We start from the raw sequence: 22,031 nt of genomic DNA on the forward strand, positions 1-22,031 counted from the left end.
TCTTCAATTCTTCTGGATAGAGTGCAGCGTTTTTTAGTGAGTTAGTTCAACCACTCTTGGCGAGTGTGTCAGCCTTCTCATTTCCTTCTAGTTCTATATGAGCTGGTATTCATTGAATGGTCACTAGTTTCTCATTAAAAGAGCAGGGTGCCAGGACATCCACGCTGTAAGTAGCAACAGACGCCTTGGCTGGCTTGGCCACGTTCATAGAATTCCATTAGGTCGACTCCAACAAGACATTCTGCAGGTTGCCCACTTCTAAGGTCTACTGATGTATGTAAACGTGATATGAAGCGCTTCAAAATCGACACTAACTGTTGGAGAAAAGTGGGACTAGATATATCCACATGGAGAGGAAGTGTCCCGGATCGCAGATGCCATACACAATAATAATAGAAAGAAGGGTGAAAGTGGAACAGCGCCTGGTGATTACAGATGCCCAACCTGTAACCGCAGCTGTGTATCAAGTATTCACCTCTTTAGTCCCACAAGAAGTGAAAGGATTATCACTGGAGACCTAAAAATGCCACAGAGATCTTAGAAGGCTTATTGTGTCATACTCATTATGTGGAGATTGTCATTTCTTCATAGAGATTATTTCCTTCATGATTGCAATATTTGAAATTCCCACGGTGATGTATAGCTATAAAAAGCTTGCATGTAATGCTTCATTATTTCAAGTAGTCTTTGCAGTCGATTCTGCACCATTACTATGAAGAGGATGGCTGCCTGGACGTGCGGTTTGCGCGCTGTACTATCGTTCAGATTTATCGATGGTCCAGGGTTCAAACCCTGCCCGCTCCCATACCAGTCGTTCTGCGGGAAGTTTGGACTAGAAAGTAAACTATCTTCAGCTCTGAAGGAACATCCTAAACATGTAAAACTAACAACAAACAAAAGTCCAGCTCAAGATTTCTACATAAAATGTTCATCTACTTCTATTTATTTACTAAATATAAAGAAACATTGGAGTTGAATTCGGGAATTCCCGTTGAAAGCTTGTTCAAAATAAAATGACGGAAGCAAAATTAAATTGTAAGATGTTTAGATTTTTTAAATATTATAAAGGTCAAACCAGACTTTTCACTGTGCGGCCTATTAAATATATTTGTTTTCAAAGAACTACATAATTGTATAATGCCTAGAAAAATTGTTAGAGCCATTTTTGAAATAAAGGTATATTCCTCGTTCCATTTACTAGGACAAATTTGTCCAAATACTCCTTCTTCCCTAGTGCTATTAGAGCATGTAATGGGTTGCCTGAGCCAGCCAGGAAATCCAATGACTTGGCAGAACTTAAGTCATTGGTTAATATGCATGACTAGATGCATGACGCTTGGGACGTAATCATAATAATGAAAAATGTAGTGTGTTGATGTTGATGTGCTTCTGAGTGTAGCCATTTCGTTCCCTATAGTCCGCCTGCAGATATACCAAATTGTTTTGAAAGAGCATTTAACATAAATGTTAATAAACTCATAACAAGTTTTCTTTACTTGTATGTTTCAGGATGTTATGAACATCGGACTCTATCTCCAGATACTCTGAGACTTATATAAGCTATGTCATAGTCGTTGTGACAAACTCACATCAAAATTTATGTCACTTCAGATTAAGCCATGTGATGAATCTGCTTTGTGACAGGTCAACTGCTGACCTTGACCTCATTCGGAAAACACTGTGTCCATAAGGTAAACAAAAATAATCATTTTACATTCAATTTTTTAAAAATAAAGCAACAAAAAGAAAATGGACTTTAGAAAAGTGATGGATAAACTATGGCCCGTGGGCCAACTCTGACGAAGTGAATAATTCCATCCGACCCTTCACATATTTAAAAATAATAATTCAAAATAACTATTAAACACACACTGTAAAAATACAAGTTGAACATGTTGTTACATCTTGTGAATAATTTTTTACTTATTTATGCTACATGTTAGGTTACAAGGATAAATCAATTTTATTGTCGATTTCTGAGGCGCGACCATTTGTTATAAAGGCTTGAATACTGACCCGCAACATCACAACCTGTGGGCACATTAGACCAATAGCTCTTTGCCACGTCGTGTGACGTGGCAACGAGCCATTCGTGTATTTTAGTACTGTGTGAATATTATAGTGAAACTAATGTGTAAATAAATATCTTGTTTACTGTGATGTTGCTTGTTCAGGCTGTCTTGAGGTCAACTATGGATGACTGTTGAATTTCAACCAATTACTCTGCAAGCGTTTGGGTGTTATTGTTCGGGTGTATTCCGTGTAGTTGATCAACAATCCAGACAAAACAAACACATCGGTTTTAACTAGTAAAGAGATGTAGTCAACGCTGAAGAACAATGTAACAATTCCAAGAAAAGGCCACAGTAAAAGTCTCTGTCACTAAACACGTCGTTACCCTAGAGGATTATATCGCTAACTGATTTTCCGGTCTCTAACCCAACATATCCCAAACGTCACTAGTCCCGTTCAATATGCGTCTTCTATGGTGCGTCGCTAAATAACTAATCTATATAAATAAGGTGTCTAACATTACACATCCTATAAGACTTTTTTGGTACATTTGGTCACAAGCTTCTACTCAATAATTATATCTGTTTCATTTCTGGTTATCTTGTCTGTGTGTGTGTGTTTCCATACCAACGTTATCAAGGATTTAATACGTATAAGTTCTTATAAAATAAACTCACATATCTCTTCAATTATCTTTCTTTAATTGTTATTCAAGTGATTAATTACGCTCGTAACTTAACATAACAAATTGCTCGCTTAAATGTTTACATTTTTGTCTTACCTGCAGATCACTTCGTTTCCTGAACCCAGTACTCAGTATGATGCTAAATTCGGACCATTCCATTCAGGACTTTAGGGGAGATCAGGAAGTGTGCATCTTTTGAGCAGAGGATGAGCTACCCCCATCGGCACCACATTGGCGGCGATGAGGGGTCCAGTCAGAATATGTTGACTCTACAGGTGGGCAGGGCGGACAACGAAGACTGCGGAGATGGCGATGGTAAAGAGGGCGACATCAGAGGGAGCAACAGCAGCATCGGAGGAGGCAGCGGGAAGGGTGCGGAAGAAGGCGACGACGAAGGAGGAGGGCCCAGCAGAAAGCAGTCCAGGATATCCCCATCCTCTCCTGACCCGCCCCGACTAGCGACCACTAGGGTCAACATCCGAGGTTTGCTGAAGAGGAGCAAGACCTCCAAAAACGGCTGCCCCGGCATGTTCCCACACTCTTTGGAGGTGGAGTACTCCCCGTCCTCTTCGGGCACTTACCCCCCTTCCGTGGAAGCCAGGGGCCTCAACGCCTCCGTGGACAAAACCTACAACAAAATGCTGGAAAGTAAGGTGACGGCCTCGCGTCTTCATGGCAAGACGTCTCTGCAGGCGAGGATCTACAACTTTCTGGAGAGACCCACAGGCTGGAAGTGCTTTATTTATCATTTTACAGTGTAAGTACTTCATGTTTGGCCTTTTGGTCAGTGAGTTACTTTTAAAAATGTCAGTGTTTTTCTAAAGTTATTGCTCCTTGTTCTGTCGACCTCCCAAGACCATCACTCCCTCCTAATTCCGTTGCCAGCTACGGGTTCTGTAGTAACCCGGCATGTGCCCTTAACAGGTTCCGGTCTCGAGTATTCGAATTTCAGCATTTTCCTACATTCTGAGCTACAGAAAGCAGAAATGCATTCTCCTAGTGTATACAGCTTACAATTCATCCTTGTCAAAAAAAAAAGTTGAAACAAAGAGCAGATTACTATGATCAGCTTTTAGTCTCTAAATCTTAAGTAATCTTAAGTTACTGTTAAATGACAAGAGTTACCTGAATGTTACGGCAACTGTAAATGACAAGTCGACGAGTATACAACTCAATACAATCCCAAATTGACTGTTCTGAGTAGATCAATAGCATACAGTTATAAAACAACATCTAAATTGTGAACCAACTGTATTTAAAGGAGGTCTTTGTGGAAACTAGTGTAGGAAAACTTATCGACCTTTAATCTTATTGATCTTCATACAGTTCCCTGGGTCTAGACAGCTTATAGTAAGGCCTTAAGAAATTGGATTACATTCTGGTCGTTTAATAAAAAGAAAATAGAGAGTCAGAAGAGAGGGTCAATAACAGTTATAAACAAAAGAAAATATAGAAGAAAACAACTACCCAATTAAGTGATTTAAATTTCTTCACTAGCTTAGTCATTTACAATCTTTGTTTTTTGCATAATATAATATTCTTTGTTGTATTTTACAATGTGCCATATATTGTAGATATTAATATATGAGATCGTTTAATGTATTTTGTATTACATTTGTGGTATATCTTATGTAAAGGCATACATCTCTCGATATGCGATACTCAAACTTTTGATTTTATAGGTATATGTGTATGCGCATATTTTTTAATTTAACCTCTCCATTTGTCTGTTGGACCGTTGGGGCACCACTCATCGCCTTTTCGAGTTCCAATGATCTCGTGATATTTCCGTAGAGTCTTTGCAGGGCCGGCCCTAGCAGTTGTGAGGCCCTATGCGAAACGGATTGCGCAGGGCCTAGTCTGGGTAGCGATAAACATAATGTCAAATTTTTATAATTTTTTTTTGTATTAGAAAATACTTTCGTCTTTGCAATCAATTTTTATTAAATGAAAGCTAACAATGCTGTTTTTATTTTTTTGGCACTTCAAAAATGACAATATTGTCCATTTTTCAGATTTTAATAATTTCAGATTTCCAGGACTTTTTCGTATATTTTGACTTTTCTGGAGATTTCCTGGAGGCCCTTGAAAACCAGGAGGCCGCGGGAACCCTGTCATTATATATAAGCTATAAAGTTTAATTTAATAATTTACACAGAATTAGCGCGGGGCCTATGAAAGCGCGGGGCCCACTGCGATCGCATAGGTTGCAGTGGCCTAAGGCCGGCCCTGAGTCTTTGTATGCGTTTTGTTTTATTTTGTGGTCAGAATGTCATCGAGGGCCTAATTGTCATTGTGGTCTGTTTCAGATTTCCTCGTTTGTGATGCGGTCTTTGTAGGTAATACCCTAGAATCCTTAACCAATAATCTTAATATGTATGCTGGCTGGGTTGTTCTCGGGTAGTTTTGTTAACTGACGTTGTTTTAAGAATCTAGTGTGAAAGTTTCAGTCACGTGATCTTTGTTTTGCACGTGCTCACATTGGTCACATGATCAGCCTACCCCACTCGTTTTTAATGTCAATGCCTTTCCGTCCCACCGTCTTATTCCTACTCCTACACACACACACACACACACACACACACACACACAAAGCGTTATGGTTTTAGGATACCGATTTTTCTATTCGGCCAATGCCATTAGCTGGTCAGCGTAGGCCAGATGCAATAAGAAAAAAAACTGCTCACTGTCATTTAGTCACGTCACTAAACGTGTCATTAGCCTAGAGGAGAGTGGACAGTGTTTGAGCTGAATCAACTGCCCAGTGTTTGTTCATGCTCTCCGGAACAGACGCAGACGGACACTCACTGACCTAATTACCAGGATTCACTGTCGTCCAGTGCTGGTGAGTGTCAATCTGCGCGGGGGAATGATAGTAAGACAAACCGTGTCACAATAACCTCAGCGTACTTTCCACTGGACAAAAAAAAATACAACTTAGTGACGCAACTATTGAAATGAGGATACTATAAGAAATGTTTACAAATAAGATAACACAAGGACACTATAACGCTATTATTCAACATTGCTTAGATCAATATTCCTCTGTTTGGTACCTCACAACTCAAGAAACAAGAACGCAAAACAGAGCCCTGAGATTTATAGGAAACGAATTGTTCACATTTGACTAGAGTAACACAATTAGTAAAACCAATAAATTTAGAAACACTTCAGGACAGAAGACTAAAAATTAAAGTAGAATCTACTATATATAAGTGAAAATACCACTTATCTATCACGAGATCTCGTCAATTATCTTAAGTATCAGCATCAAATTTCCTACACAGGTTTCTTTTACCGCTTTGATACTCACTAAGAACGGTTTTTAACAGACAGATACGCAACCTGACCGCCGCAAATTGCGAAAAACCGAAGGCCTATCAAACCTTTGTGTTCTATTTTCGGTATTTCCCCAAAAGGCCACATTCTATATAGAAAGCTTAAAGATATTACATAAATTTCGTTTTTTTTCCTAAGTCTACTTATTTTTAATATTGCTTACGTCATTTCCACTTCCAATTAGACGCAGTCTAAATAAAAAAACAAAACCAATACTAATAGCATTAAAAAAGATAGATCTAGAGTCTTGTTATTTTTTTTCCGTAAGAGAATAAAAAAAAAGAGAGTAATGAATGGTACTTAGTAACACGGTCAAAACAACAACTAAATCTGAATAGCATTGAAAAGATAACGCTCGATCTATTGTCTTTTCGCTACATTCAAAAGGGGTCACAGAAACGATTACAATTAATAATACCAAAATGATATTTCTTTTTATTTGGAGAGAACACAATACCAAGAGAAATGTAGAAAGGTGAACGGCAGTGTGTACGAAGGACTAACTTCTTGTTGTTGGCGAGGGGTTGGAAGGGAGTGGATAAGTCAAAGAACGACTAAAACAGACCCCAACATAAGAGAGCGAGTCTGTCTCGTGGCCACATTATGAAGCGGGTCTTTCGAAGTCAAAAGTCTATGGAGGAGAAATTACAATGTGCAGGTAACAAAAAAAAAACAAACAAAATGGTTGTTCCTGAGCGCGAAAGAGACAGAGAGAGAGACAGAGAGAGAGAGAGAGAGAGACAGAGCGTGAAATTTCATTGCAACAGATACACTTATTCACGGGCTAAAAAGTATGTGAGATTGATCGTTAAAATGTGGCCCGTTTATCAAACCAAAAAAATAAAGAATGGGGTGTTCCGGCCATTTAAACAATAAGAAAACCTAGATCCAGATAAGTGATAGGATCATAGCGTATTGAGAATGCAGATACTACATAATAGCGCTAAACAAAAACAATTGGTAAAAATATTTTTGATTGCACAGATTTCTTGGTGGTGGTCTAATTCCATTAAAAGTTTAATTACATGACTGATACAAACTAATTAATACAATTACACTTTGTATAAGCTTTGTTTAAAAAAAGTATTTTTTGTTCTTCTTGTCTCTAGCGCTACTCTACTTTGTTCTTTGTTGTCTTTTCATTACAACCCATTTCTAACTTGAAAAAAAAATAATTCTAGCACCCCATCACAGACTGTCATTATGTTTTGTTCCTATACACCCCCCCCCCTTTTTTATTTCCTCTAACGCCTCTTTTTTAAATTCTGGCGATCGTTTTCAGCCTCTTCAAATAACGGCGTCTATTGGCGAACATGAACATATGAATTGAGCCATAGAACTCACACTAGAGAGCAATTTTCTTAGAAAATCGCCGACCACGAAAATCTTTTTTTCTCCCCTCTTGAGCATGAAAAGAAAAAAAAAAAAAGATAAATGAATCATTGTAAAATTCTCATATCTAACGCCAAGCACGCTCCCGGCGTTGTGACGCAATATCCGGTTTTTATCTTGGCGCGTTTTGCATCTCGTGTTCAGCCCTAGGCAGACAACGCTTGAGGAAGACCTTGTCGAAATATGCAGGTTTCTTGCATTGGCACAACTTAAGGCTACGGTTTCATGGAGTGCAAAGTTAAAGCGGACATTGATACGAATGCGCTGTTTGAATCTGCAAGGAAGAATTCATTGAATTGAAACACGTATTTGTTTCTTGCTTTTTTGGTTCGCTTTTTTTCATCATTTGTTTTCGGTTTTATTTGTAAATACTAATTATTCTATTTATTCTGAGAAAAACAATTTTAATTTTGTTTTCTCGAGTTACAAAAAAAAAAAATGTTTTTATGAGAAGACATCCACCCATCCATCCCAGTGACACTACAGCACATTAAGGGCCCTGGCCTGCTCTACCACATCTCTCCATTCTAATCTCTCCTGGATGGCTGCCTGGTCGTGCAGTTTGCGCGCTGGACTGTCGTTTGGATTTATCAATGGTCCCGGATTCAAACCCTGCCCGCTCCCGTCCCCCGTCGTCCTGCGGGATGTTTGGACTAGGAAGTAAACTATCTTCAACTCTGGAGGAACATCTGAAACATGTCAAACATTGTACGAACATCCAATGCTTTACGTCTCCCTGCCCGGACTATTAGCTGTTGTAGACCTGCAGCTATGTCATCAAGCCACCAAACTCGTTGTCTGCCTTTGGGGCGCCTGCCTTTTGGTTTAGGAAAACAATTATTCTCAAATTTTCCCCATCGATGATATTCTGACACTTAAATGTAAGCGTCAAATTATTTGGAATTTTGACTCTAAAATCTAACCACAATAATGTACTTTCAATATCCCGTTTATGTTCTGTAAATATTAAAATATAGTATACTTCCCTAGTGCTATTAGACTATTATTAGAGCATGGAATGGGTTGCCTGAGTCAGCCAAGAAAACCAACAGACTTGGAAGAATCATTGATTAACATGTTTGAGTCGATTGACCTTAAGACACGCGTAGGACGTAGTCATCTTTTTTTTTTGAAGTAACGTCTGTATATTATAAGAAGAAGTTAAGAGAGACAAAGAAGAGAAAGCGAATTAAAGAAATTGAAAGGAAACTTGAACAAAGTAAAAGAGGAAGATCGGAAGAGATTTTAAATAAGGTATTTTTAAAAAAGGTCAAGGACGCCAATTTAAAAAGTCACTGTTGCCAACTAAAACATAAAAATTACTTTGCGCTTTAAGCAAAAGAGGCAAGAAATTTGATTCTTTAGTGCTCAGAAGTGCATAAAATTGTTTGGTATTTAATTAATTTGTTTCACTTATCAATGCTTCCGCTTTTTTTTGTACACCGGTTACGCCAAAAGAGAGCTTGCTATTTAAGGATTAGATTCCGTGTATGAAAGTCGTGTGTACCATACATTTAAATAGCATATTATTATACATACATACAAAATTCAAAACATGTTTTTGTAGAACTGGTACGAAGTTTTACTTCGGATGTCGTGTAGACACGGAGATGACCTAGATACGCAAATATGACACACTCATACAAAGACATCTCATTGAACTAATTAGAGTCTAAAAGACTCATCAAACGTCAAGAAAGATAAATATAAAAGGAGACAATTGTGTGTTCTTTTTCTACTCCAATGTGGCGTGCTGAAGATCTGAAAACATGTTTACCTTGTGTGACGTCATTTCATCACGTGACCACTGTGAATACATCTATTGGTCTAAAAAATATCAAAGTACGCCAATATTCACTGTCTATAGATCCTGTCACGTCAAGGCATACTAAAAAAGTGTTGACACTGAAACACACAAGGTCTCTAGAAAAGTATATTATCTTATCTTATAAAATACAGACGTTACTTTAAAAAGACAATGATTACGTCCTTCGCGTGTTCCTAGGTCAATCTAGTCATGTATTTGTACAAATGCTCAAATAGCACTAGGGAAGAAGGAGCATTTTTAGAAATTTGTCCTAGCATATGGAACGAGGAATGTGCCCTTATCTTTGTGCCTTTCTGAGTATTTTATTAAATTTTGTTTTTGTATTTGAAGATTTTGGTTCAGTGTTTTATGCATAATTGCTACTTTACTTTTGAGTTCTTCTCTCCTGAAGGCTTTCTAAATTCAGTAATTTTGCTAAGGTTGTTACTCTAGTCAAATGTGAATATTCGTTTATTATGAATCTCACTGCTCTATTTTGTGTCTGTTCCAGTTTCTTAATGTTTTCTTGAGTTGAGGGGTCCCAAACAGAGGATGCATATTCTATTATTGGCCTTACCAAGGTTAAATAACATTTTAGTTTGATGTTTTTATTGATTTGTAGAAATTGTTTTTAATAAACCCTAATGCTTTGTTTGATTTTTAAACAGTTTCATTAATATGGGGATTCCATGACAGTTTTTCATTTATTATAACACCTAGGTATTTTGCGTTTAAGTCTGTGTTACTGGTTTACCATGAATAAGATAATTTTATTTGTTTTAGTTTTTTTGTTACTCATAATAGCTGACATTTTTCTGGGTGGAAAGACATGCTCCAATTTGATTCCCATTTCTGTAATTCATCTAATTCTCTTTGTAAAATTTCAGTATCTTGTGTAGTTTTATTGTTCTATATATTATGCAATCGTCTGCAAATAATATACTTCTATTCCTGAACTAATGCAATTAGGTAAATCAATTATGTACGTTAAAAATAGTAGTGGATCTAAGGCTGTTCATTGGAAATGTTTTTAAATGGGGTGGGGAGGGGGTGGGGGTGGGGACGTTAGCTTCTTTCCAATCCCTTGGTACTCTGCCCTGGTTTAGAGTTGACTGTAAAAGTATTTTGAACACTGGGGCTAGCTCACTGCTTAGTTCTTTGAGTAATCTAGCCGGAATGCCATCAGGTCCAGTGCTTTATTTGGTTTAATGTTCGCTAATAGTTTCTTGTACTTCTATAACTCCTATGTTGTCTACTTGGTTCAAATGAAGTAATATGAATATGTCTTTGTCTCCTGGAGCTGAAAATGCTGATGCCAAGTATTTCTGACGATGATGCTAGAATGGATGGATGGACGAACATAATAAAGAAGAATTAAAAAAAAGGAAATAAAGAGAGAGAGAGAGAGAGACAAACAGACAGACAGACAGATAGACAGAAAATTTTTTGCGTGTATATAGTTATCATTCGCACAAATCTGACAGACTGCATGACAAACTTACAAGAAACAGTGATTTTATCAAAAGTCTTCTCAGCAAGATCCCCAATTCATTGAACACAGTGTTTCCCAAACTTTATCCTTTGCAAATTCTGAGCATTAAGCCTATTTTTTTTTTAGAGAGGTTGATTGACGTGGTGGCCTACTAGTTAATTATTCAAATAGTTTGTGGAACACTTATTCAGGCCTCGGCGAAATCTAGGGTTCCGCGGTACACAGTTTGGGAAGCACTGCTTTGACATCCTGCTTGTTATCGCTCCTTTCTGTGGCGGGTTCTGTTTATTTCTGGGACCAACTCCACCGCTGATGTATTGGCTCTAGTTCTTGTTCCTTCTTGCATACAAAGTTTATTTAGTGAATCATATTTCTGAAGTAAATATAAACTGGATCTCACTGTAAACAAACGATGTCTCAGGTGCACAGCATAAAACAGAAATAAAGTCTCCATAAAGCTTCCATGTCTATCCAGGATAAGTAACTTTACATTTCGTCCCGTTAGATTGAGTTTCTTTGTTTAAAATAAAGGGAGACAAACGGATCAAGAAAGGAAAGCAGACTTGAGCTCTGTTGCGTATTGGTTACATTTGCTGAGATTGCGCCATTTCCTGTCCAGCAATTCGATTGGTGGAACTTTTTTTTTTTTGCTCAAGCTGCTTTCAACAAAATGAACAAATTTTAGCTTTTCGGTTGTGTGAGTGTGTATGTGTGTGTCTGTGTGTGTTTGGTGGAGGTCTTATCTTGAAAAGCCTGCCATTGATTTTAGAAATAGATCAAATGTTTTTGAGAGATTGCCTTCATTGAAGAATAGGTGGGTAAGTAGACTGCCAATGGTTGGTTACAATTAGAAAGGGGGGGGGGGTTCGGGGGTAAAGCGCTCGACTTCCGAACCGGTGTCTAAGGTTCGAATCCTGGTGATGACTGGGATTTTAATTTCGGGATCTTCGGGCACCTCAGAGTCCACCCAGCTCTAATGGGTACCTGACTTAAGTTGGGGAAAAGTAAAGGCGGTTCGTCGTTGTGCTGGTCACATGACACCCTCGTTAACCGTAGGCCACAGAAACAGATGACCTTTACATCATCTGCCCTTTAGACCACAAGGTCTGAAATGGGAATTTTTACTTTAGTTACAAAAAATGGGTAGTTAGTCTGCCAATGGTTTGATACAATAACAAACGTGTAGCTATACTGCCTAGGGTTTGAAACAATGACAACAAATGACTGCCAAAGTATGACAGTTTGATCTGTCATTAAGAGTTGAGCCAAGGCTAAGGAAACTCTAGCCCAGCAAGAACTAAACAAGACGTTCTGTCTGGGAGGATCGAAGCATATGATTAATTAATTAACATTGTTATTTCCAGTAGTTTGGACACTCCTTATTCACGGGCTAGTAAGTGGCCAAAGGCCAAAGCAAACCGGCGACTAACGCAATTCTTCTTTCGCTTACCATGCGGGACTGGCCATATTTTTTAAACGGTCCCTTGGAGAAGGGCGCGTGTACTATTGGCACGACCACGTGAGCTCTCTTACAACGCCTCACAGTGCATATGGAATGCTTTCGCCCCCTGAGGCACTCCCACGGGTGTCTTGTTTTCCTACCCTTTGACCTAATCGTTTCCACAAACGACCAGTTCCACCTGGGAGCTACTTTGAGGCAGGGTAGCTTGCCCGGGAGAGTATAATAAGAAATATCCAAAGATGGTATAGATGACTTTAGTGGCACTACCCGAATTTTTTTTTTCGATTGTGGATGTAATGGAATTATTAGATAAATTGGTATCTGGATATAACGGTCAATGGATTGTTGAATTAATAGATTAATGTGTGGATAAGTTAAGGAGTTTAAGTATGAATAGTGTAATGAGAAGGGGGGGGGGGAGCGCGGTGGCTGAGTGGCTAAGCGCTCGGCTTCCGAACCTGGGGTCCTATGTTCGAATCTCGGTTATGAGTCCAACCTATTATGGATAACTGACTTTAGTTGGGGAAAGTAAAGGCGGTTGGTCGTTGTGTTGGCAACATGACACCCTGCTCGTTAACCCGTTGGCCACAGAAACAGATGACCTTAACATCATCTGCCCTATAGATCGCAAGGTCTGAAAGGAAAACTTTACTTTTTTACTTTCCTGTAATGAGAATGTACAATTAACATAAAACAACCTACTGGAACTATTCAAGTTACCATTTTAGCCTTGCAATGGTGTTTCATTCTGAGTAAGTGCACCGCGTCTCTTCAACTCTTCCATGCCAGTGTCAATCCAACCCTCGCTGAGAGTACCAGCAGCCACCTCTTTCCCGATCTGCCATGATCAATACGTGAACAACGGCAATAATGAAGCAGACGCAACGAAGAACTCCAGGGCGCCCTGTTTACCTCGTGGCCGAGAAAGTCAAGAGCCTGACTGACATTGACGTCAAATGAGGGCGCTTATCCGTCGTCCAATGAGGGCGCTTATCCAACATGCAGGGGGCAATTATGACATAATACGAGCAAGCTAGTCTTTGTAGTCGATTAGTGACGCGCCGTTTCAATCCTCAAGCACCTGAGGTTAAAGGTTTTTGGTCAAGAACTGTCTGGTTCTAGGTTCTGGTTCTGTCTGGTTCTAGGTTCTGATCTTCCAAGCTCTAGAAACTAGAACATCTTATTTTTACAAAGCTTATATCAACTCACTATGTCTGTTTGTCTGTCTGTCTGGTAAAAATTGTGCTAATATCTGTTTGTCTGTCTGTCTGGTAAAAATTGTGCTAACGTTTTTTCTCCAATACCCATTCTCGGATCAAGCTGAAACTTCGCACAATTATTCATCGACTTAGACAAGACATAAATCGATTAAAAAAGTAACCAATTAGACAATCAATTAGTGGTAATTCATTATTTTGTTTAAACAATTACTTATTGTATCTAACAAAACATGTATCAATAAACAAAAGTACTCAATTAGTTAATTAATCATTGGTCATTAATTATTTTGTTTGATATCGAATAAGGGAAATAGCTTTCACATCATTAGTATATATAGTTTTAATGACGGAGTTCTTCCCCTTTACATAAGCTTTGTTGTTTTTTTTGTAAAAGGGATTTTTATTTTTTGCTTGTTCAGTGTTTCTCTTTTGTAAACAAAGTTCAGGCGAGACCAGTCGTTATACAAGGCCTGAACACTGGTCTGCAACGTCAAGCAACCTTAGGGCCGTTTACACGAATAACTCGTCACCACGTCAAAGGTCTGTAAGACTCGGCAACGAACTATTGGTCTAAACAGCCCACTGGTTGTGACGTTGCAGGTCAGTGGTGAGGCCTTTAACAACGAATGGTCTCGGTTCAGGCCACTGTCAGATCAGGGTTAGGGTTTAACTGATGGCGTTCTCTCTTAGAAATGAAAATAAAATATCTAGTTCTCTAATAACTCTCAACGGCTTCGCTAAAAAAAAAATACTCCAAGTTGGCAGCACTTGAAATCATGAACAACCAAATGGCAGCGCGCTTGCTAAAACTTTTTTTAAACTTTGGAAGTCATACAAAATACAAATCATGAATCATATTTATGTAATATAGTTTGCTAATATTCAACGTTCTGTTAATTTAGGAAGCCGAGCTTCACAATTTCTAGCGTGTACACTCAGGGACTTTATAGTATGGGGCGATACTGCTGTAGAAATTCTTGGTATAAATTCCTCATCGTTGGCCTACCGATTCATTGCACATTTTCATCTATTCCCTTGACTAACTAATGACATTCGGGGCGCAGTGCCTGAGTGGTTAAGAGCTTGGCTTCCGAACCTGGAGGTCCTGGGTTTGAATCTCAGTGAAGACTGGTATTTTGAGTTTTGGGATTTGTCGGGCGCTCCTCAATCCACCTAACTCTAATGGGTACCTGACTTAAGTTGGGGAAAGTGAAGGCGGTTATACATTGTGCTGGCCACATGACGCCCTGCTCATTAACCGTTGGCCAAAGAAACAGATGACCTTACCATCATCCGCCCTATAGATTGCATGGTCTGAAAAGGAACTTTACTTTTACCTTTAAACTAATGACATTATCTAAAAGTTTAAAATATATTAATTGATGACATAATGGTAAAAGAAAAAAAGATAAGAAAATGAACAAGGGTTGGGGGTGGGGTATATTACATCCCTATTGATTCAGCTCAATGTCAACTAGGTTCGAATTACGGCCTTGAGATCGTGTCCTCGCTGCTGGATGTCCCTGCTGCTCACGCAAACACCGTGTTGATAAGATGCTGCGTGAGGCAGTCCGGCCAGGTCGAAAAGTATGATTAATGACCAAACGTTATGTTGGCAGAAGTCAAAGCCAGGCGTGCACAGTTATTAATATACTTCATGCATTTTTATTAAATTAGGACGAGAATTTAAATTTAATGGATTGGATTCAAAGGTGTGTGAAAACAAAAAAATTAAAATTATTTTAAGGGCATATCTCATATAATTATAAAAAATATTTTTTCTACCGTTTTGACACCAGCGTTTTTTTTCCCCTCCTAAGCCACACTGCCCGTATATATTAAGGATGGACGCATAATGGTGTTACACGTAATAATAGATCCCAAGGTGGAGAAGCTAACAGAAAACAAATTAAAGGAAAGACAATTAGCGGAATCAGTCAATAAGTGAGGTCTACTTTCGTAAATCTATTATTGAAATTACGTTAGGTTTGGGTGTTCCAGAAATGAACTTATGGCAATGCTTCACCTAATCAAGACTCCCAGACACACCTTGGAATTCGGGTATAGAATTCAACTTCAGTGAATACCAGACGTATGCTCTACCCTCTTCACTCGAGCATTTTTCCAGCAGCTAAAGATCAACTGACTTCCACATAGATCTGTAGTGATCCAAATCCAGACAGACGATCTTTTCCCTTTGCAACTTCTTGTGTGACTAAAGAGGCCAATCCTTGATACACAGCTGCGATCGCAGGTTGGGCATATGTAATCACCAGGCGCCGTTGCATCTTCACCCTTCTTTCTGCTTCTGTTGTGTATGACATCTGCAATCTGTGACCCTTCCTTTATGCTCTCTCTCTCCATGTGGATCTGTCCAGTGCCACCTCTTCCCAGTTGCCAGTGTCGATTTTGAAGAGCTTCATGTCGCGTTTGCATACATCCGTATAACGTAAAAGTGGGCGACCAGCGGCTCTCCTGCCTTCTATTAGATCTCGATACAGGATGTCCTGTGGAAGTCGACCCACTGGCATTCTACGAACGTGGCCAAGCCAGCCAAGGCGTCTGCTGCTGATAACAGAGCGGATGTCCTGGCACCTTGCTCTTTGTAGCACTTCCTCATTGGTTATCTTATCTTGCCAATGTATTATACAAAACACTTTAACTGTACTTTAATACCATTGTTAAGCTAATACTAATTAGCGCCGGGCCTATGAAAGTGCGGGTCCCACTGCGGCCGCATAAGTTGCAGTGACCCAAGGCCGGCCTTGTTAGCACTCCACTACCTATAAAATGCCTCTTAATGGCATGCGTCTCAAATAGCCTTTGAAAACAAGTCCAACTCCTGGCCCTCACGTGTGGCTCAGATATTGGGTCCGGCGGAACCGTTTTCTCCAGCAGGAGAAGGGACACAGGCGATGCCCAAACCAGTAAATTTTGGGCATGAGGGGCTTCCAAGCCATGTCTACCCACTTAGGAGAAGGAAAACTTAATTCAAACCTTGCGTGATTCTGATGCAACCGTGAGAAATGGTGGGCGGATGGTTTAGTAGCTAAGTCTGAATAAATTTTGATGAAATCTTGAGTTGGTCTGTTGTAGTTCAAGTGTGAATGTAGAAGAGAGAGAGAGAGGAACAAGCAAGAGATGCGAGACAGACAAGACGTGTAGTTTTAGTGAGCCATATTTTTTTTTAAATTATCAATCAACTGGTGTTTCTGCATACTGTTGAATTGGTGTATATAACTTACTAAAGTTACATTAAACTGTAATAGACCCTAATGCTATTAAAATGGGTTGACAGGACCTTATAAGTGGGACATATCTTTCTTAAAATTATCAATCAACTGGTGTTTCTGCATACAGTTGAATCTGTGTATATGACTTATAACCCTTAAACTGTAATAGACCCATATGTTATTAGAATGGGTTGCCAGGACCATAAAAAACAACAACAATGACTTGGCAGAATTTAAGTCATTGGTTAACATGCATGACTAGATGCATGACGCGTAGGATGTAATCATCTTCTTTTTCTTTTTTTTTTGAAGTAACTTTTGTATTTTATAAGATTAGATACATTGATCCAGTTGTACTAGCTGTTTAGACCTACAGCCCAACGATCAAGTAGCAACACTCAGTGCTGGTTTACTGCGAAGAATTCGAAGTTTATTTAGGGCAATTTCAAACCAGCGTGACAACCAAACATGATAGTGACATTGTCACTAGAGATAAACCAATCAGATTACTTCCGGTTAAGTCAATATCTTAAGTAGATTATGAATATTTAGTTTTGGCTTTTTATCGAAAACTGTGAAATACTAGAAACTGAACATCGCAATGTGCTGAACTAACTGGTTAGTGACATTTCAATAGTAACAAAGAGTATGTCAGCATCACACAACTCACAACGCAAGACTTCTGAGCTAGACTTACAGGTCTACAGGGAACAGGTCGCATCAAATATTCAGGTGTAATAAGGGAATAGACTTCTCATTTTCCTTCAATATTATATTATATTATATTATATTATATTATATTATATTATATTATATTATATTATATTATATTATATTATATTATATTATATTATATTATATTATATTATATTATATTACTATATTTTTTAAGTGCTGAGGTGTAGGTTAATTGTTGAAATAGTGGCCCCGTTAATATATGCTACATGTGAACACTTAATCAAGCCTTGTGTATGGGGAGTTTTCACACTCAGTGTTAATCAAAGATATCCGATATCTAAAGATATTTGATTTTTAAAATCCCTGTTCTTTTGGAGTGTGTATGTGTGTTGTATTCGCTAATGAATTCAGAATTTTATTTACCGGCGGAGTCTTTGAGTAGGATTGATACAGATGAGTCATAAAAAAATGGGTGAACAACTGAGGAAATTCAGTTGAGGTCAGAGACGGAGGGTGACCGCTTCTGTTTATTCACATTATTGCATGAAAAGTGTACATTTTGAAGTATATTAAGACATTTTAAATCGATTAATAACTTTTTAGTTAATTATGGGTTCTCTATTGAAATTGAAAACTGTCAGTATTTGTGACTTACATTCAAGCTTATTTTCATTAAGCAAAAGACCTTTACAACAATTATTCAAGATTTATATGAAAGGTAACGTTATACACTCATATGGGATTAGTTGGACGGTCTGGAGCTACAACCCACTCCCCACGCTATCAACACCCGTTAGTCACCGTATACGTCAAGTAACAATACACATTAACATAGGAAAAGAAGAGAAAGAGATCTGAACAAATGTAGTGAAACACGTAAGTAAATGCAAAGAGAAAGAGATGGGAGACATGTTTCAATAACAAGGCAACTAGAAACAGAAGAAACGAAGGACGCCATATTGAAAGATCACTGTTGTCAACTCAACAATAACAATTACTTTGTGCTGCACGCGAAAATACTGTCAAATTCGATTGCACGGTGCTAAAAGGTGCGCAGAATACTCCATACTTCTTTATTCTGTAGACTAAAATATAAAGAATTCTCTAGTTGAAGGAGCTTCAGTGTATGGAACTCTCCAACTAATACAGCAACGATCTTGTTTTATTTGTATGTCTTGATTATTTCATTCTACACACTGTATGGCTCATTGCCTACATACTGTATGTTCCATTGCCTACGAAATGAATTGACCATTGCCTACGAAATGAATTGACCATTGCCTACGAAATGAATTGACCATTGCCTACGAAATGAATTGACCATTGCCTACGTACTGAATGTTCCATTACCAACGCACTGTATGCTTCATTGCTAACGTACTGAATGTTCCATTGCCTACGTACTGAATGTTCCATTACCAACGCACTGCATGCTTCATTGCTAACGTACTGAATGTTCCTTTGCCTACGTACTGAATGTTTCATTACCAACGCACTGTATGCTTCATTGCTAACGTACTGAATGTTCCTTTGCCTACGTACTGAATGTTTCATTGCCTAAACACTGAATGTTTCATTGCCTACTGTTAAATGAACATTTTTTTTTGTTTTTACTTTTCTAGATTCATGATGGTCCTAATCTGCCTTATATTTAGTGTGTTGTCTACTATTGACCAATACACTGATTTTGCTATGGAAACATTATTTTGGATGGTAAGTACTTCCTACGTTGATAACTTTATTAGTCAAACGATCGTATTCAATGTAGTGTACAACTAGAACACATTGATCTATTCAGGATGTTGTTTACGACATTCTAGATTGTTTCCTAAGTTTCTGATTTCCCTTCAACGATAACGATTGCTACATCCTTACCCAAACCTGATGTATAGTGGCAGGGTACGCCAGCGGGCAAGGCTGGAAGTCTGGACCATTGTGCCGACTGTCCGAAGAGCATACCGCACGAACAGACGACCAGATTGTATTGGAGATTTTCAAGATAAACTAAACAATGTCAAGGACGTTAAATTTAATTTCCTGTTGCCAACTTAACACAAACAAAAGTTTTTAGAAAATGTGATTGTGTAGTGCAGACAAATGATCCTATAACTTGTAAAAAAAACATAGATTAGCAACACTTTATTTTGTACACCGGATGCACCAAAAAGCTATTTATAGATTCGCCTACATGCTCATAGACTATTGCTTGAAGTATTTTTTTAGCTAGTATTAGTAGAGGGACAGGGGTTAGAGAATAATGAATAATAGAACAATTCATTTGAAGAGCCATAAATTGGAGAGCTTTGTTTTACACAGCCATTCATTATAGAGCCATGCTTTACAGAGCGTGCATTAGAGAGCCATACATTTGAGAGCTGTAAATTCGAGAGCCATACATTCGAGAGACATAAATTCGAGAGCCATACATTCGAGAGACATAAATTTGAGAGACATACATTCGAGAGACATACATTCGAGAGACATACATTCGAGAGACATACATTTGAGAGCCATGAGAGCCATACATTTGAGAGCCAAATGTGGTGGTTGAGCCTTAAGCGCTTGGCTTCCGAACCTGAGGTCCTGTGTTCGAATCCCGGTGAAGACTGGGATTTTGAATTTCGGGATTTTTAGGGCGCCCCTGGGTCCACCCATAACATTAAAGAAAATTACACATCACAAATGGAAATTCTCAATCAGACACAGCAGAAATAAATACCTATCACTGTTAATATTAATAGCAGGAGATGTAGAATCAAATCTAGGGCCTAGATCTAAAGATAGATGCAACATCTGCAAAAAAGTATGCACCATGAAACAGAAAGCCATTCAATGTGACACCTGCGATGAATGATACCATGCGTCATGTCTCCATATGAATACACCTGTGTATTATGCCTTAGGCAACAAAGACGCATCATGGCACTGTGTACCGTGTGATTTACCTCAGTTTACATCAGGACTGTTTGATTCCTTTGATGCGGACACTTCTAACCCATACAACATCCTAAACACCATCCCTAAACAAACTCACCAACCACTAGCCAGATCCACTCCAGTTAAATCTAAATCTACTAAAAATTAATACAAAAGCCTCACTAAACAAACCTACTAAAGAAGTAATGCCAAAATACCTTAAAACATTAGTAATAAATTTTCAAAGCATTAGGAACAAAACAGCAGACTTAGAAATTTTATTAGAATGTGAGAAACCAGACATAATTGCAGGAACAGAAACTTGGCTACATCCTGAAATTTATAATGCAGAAATTTTCAATAGTAATTATGAAATTTTTAGAAAAGATAGGGCTGATAATCATGGAGTTCTTTTAGCAATAAAAAACACTCTTATAGCAGAAGAAATTACCTTACCTAACTCAAAAAATATAGAATCTACATTTTGTAAAATTAATACCACCTCAACATCCCTAATAATAGGCACTAGGCAGTATTTACAGACCACCAAATTCTTGCTTAGAATACATGCAGGAACTATGTAATCAACTTACTACACTTAAAGAGAAAAATAAAAATGCAGTTTTTTTTATTATGGGTGATTTCAACCTACCTGATATAAATTGGAAAACACTAACCATAGATAAACACCAAAACCTTAAGGACATAAATGAGCTTTTCATACAAACTTTACACAACCTAAGTTTAGATTAAATCATTAAAAAGTCAACTAGATTAAACAACACATTAGATCTCTTCTTAACCAACAGACCTGGATTAGTAGTTGATTATGATATTATCCCTGGTCTATCAGACCATGAGATCATAAAAATACAGTCAGATAAAAGCAGTAGCCAATACAAAACCCAAAAGAAAAATCTTACTCTGGAATAAATGAAACCTAACACAACTACACCAGGCTGCATTAAACTTTCAACAAACATTCTTATTAGAAAAAGACATTAACCAACCAGTCGATGACCTCTGGAATTTCATTAAAAACCATCTTAAAAGCATTATAGAAAATCATATACCAACTAAATACACATTTAACAAAATAAATAAATGCAGGTTTAATAATAGACTACAGAAGCTCTGTAAACAGAAGGAAAACCTATATAGAAAATTTAAAGAAACTAAGGCAGAAAGAGTTTATAAAAAGTATATAAAAATAAAACACCTAACCCAAAACGTAAGCAGGCAGCTGCAGAGTGAATACATAAACAATGTAATATCTAAAGATAACAACAAAAACCTATGGTCATACATTAAGTCTAAGAAAATGGAAACAACAGGCATATTGCCATTAAAAGATGAACATAACATAATACATAATGATAATGGAACTAAAGCAAACATCCTAAACAAATACTTTGCATCAGCATTCTCAGCCCCAGGAGACAAAGACATATTACTTAATTTGAACCAAGTAGACAACATAGAAGATATAGTAGTAGAAGAAAATGGAATCCAAAAACTATTAGCCAACACTAAACCAATTAAAGCTTCTGGACCTGATGGTATTCCAGCTAGATTACTCAAAGAACTAAACAATGAGCTAGCCCCAGTGTTCAAAATACTCTTTCAGGCATCGCTTAACCAGGGCAGAGTACCAAAGGACTGGAAAGAAGCTAATGTCACCCCACTATTTAAAAAAGGAGAAAAATCAGACCCAGGAAACTACAGACCAGTATCACTTACCAGCATCACATGTAAAATCCTAGAACACATAATATGTAGGAACATCATAAACCA

General features: G+C 38.0%; 1 protein-coding gene across 7 annotated transcripts in view; it reads left to right on the top strand.

The window, feature by feature from the left end:
- The window catches only part of LOC106076703 (potassium voltage-gated channel subfamily KQT member 1-like), a 167,807-nt gene that overhangs the window by 93,698 nt on the left and 52,078 nt on the right, over positions 1–22,031 (top strand). For all 7 annotated transcript variants that reach the window (XM_056031618.1, XM_056031625.1, XM_056031622.1 and 4 more), the window contains 3 exons: positions 1,510–1,691; positions 2,801–3,455; positions 18,944–19,034. In XM_056031618.1, the coding sequence (XP_055887593.1) occupies positions 2,905–3,455; positions 18,944–19,034 (642 nt within the window). In that variant the 5' untranslated portion in view covers positions 1,510–1,691; positions 2,801–2,904. The remainder of the gene's footprint in view (positions 1–1,509; positions 1,692–2,800; positions 3,456–18,943; positions 19,035–22,031) is intronic.

Source organism: Biomphalaria glabrata, chromosome 6, assembly GCF_947242115.1.
Source record: "Biomphalaria glabrata chromosome 6, xgBioGlab47.1, whole genome shotgun sequence".
Taxonomy (NCBI): Eukaryota; Metazoa; Mollusca; class Gastropoda; family Planorbidae; genus Biomphalaria; species Biomphalaria glabrata.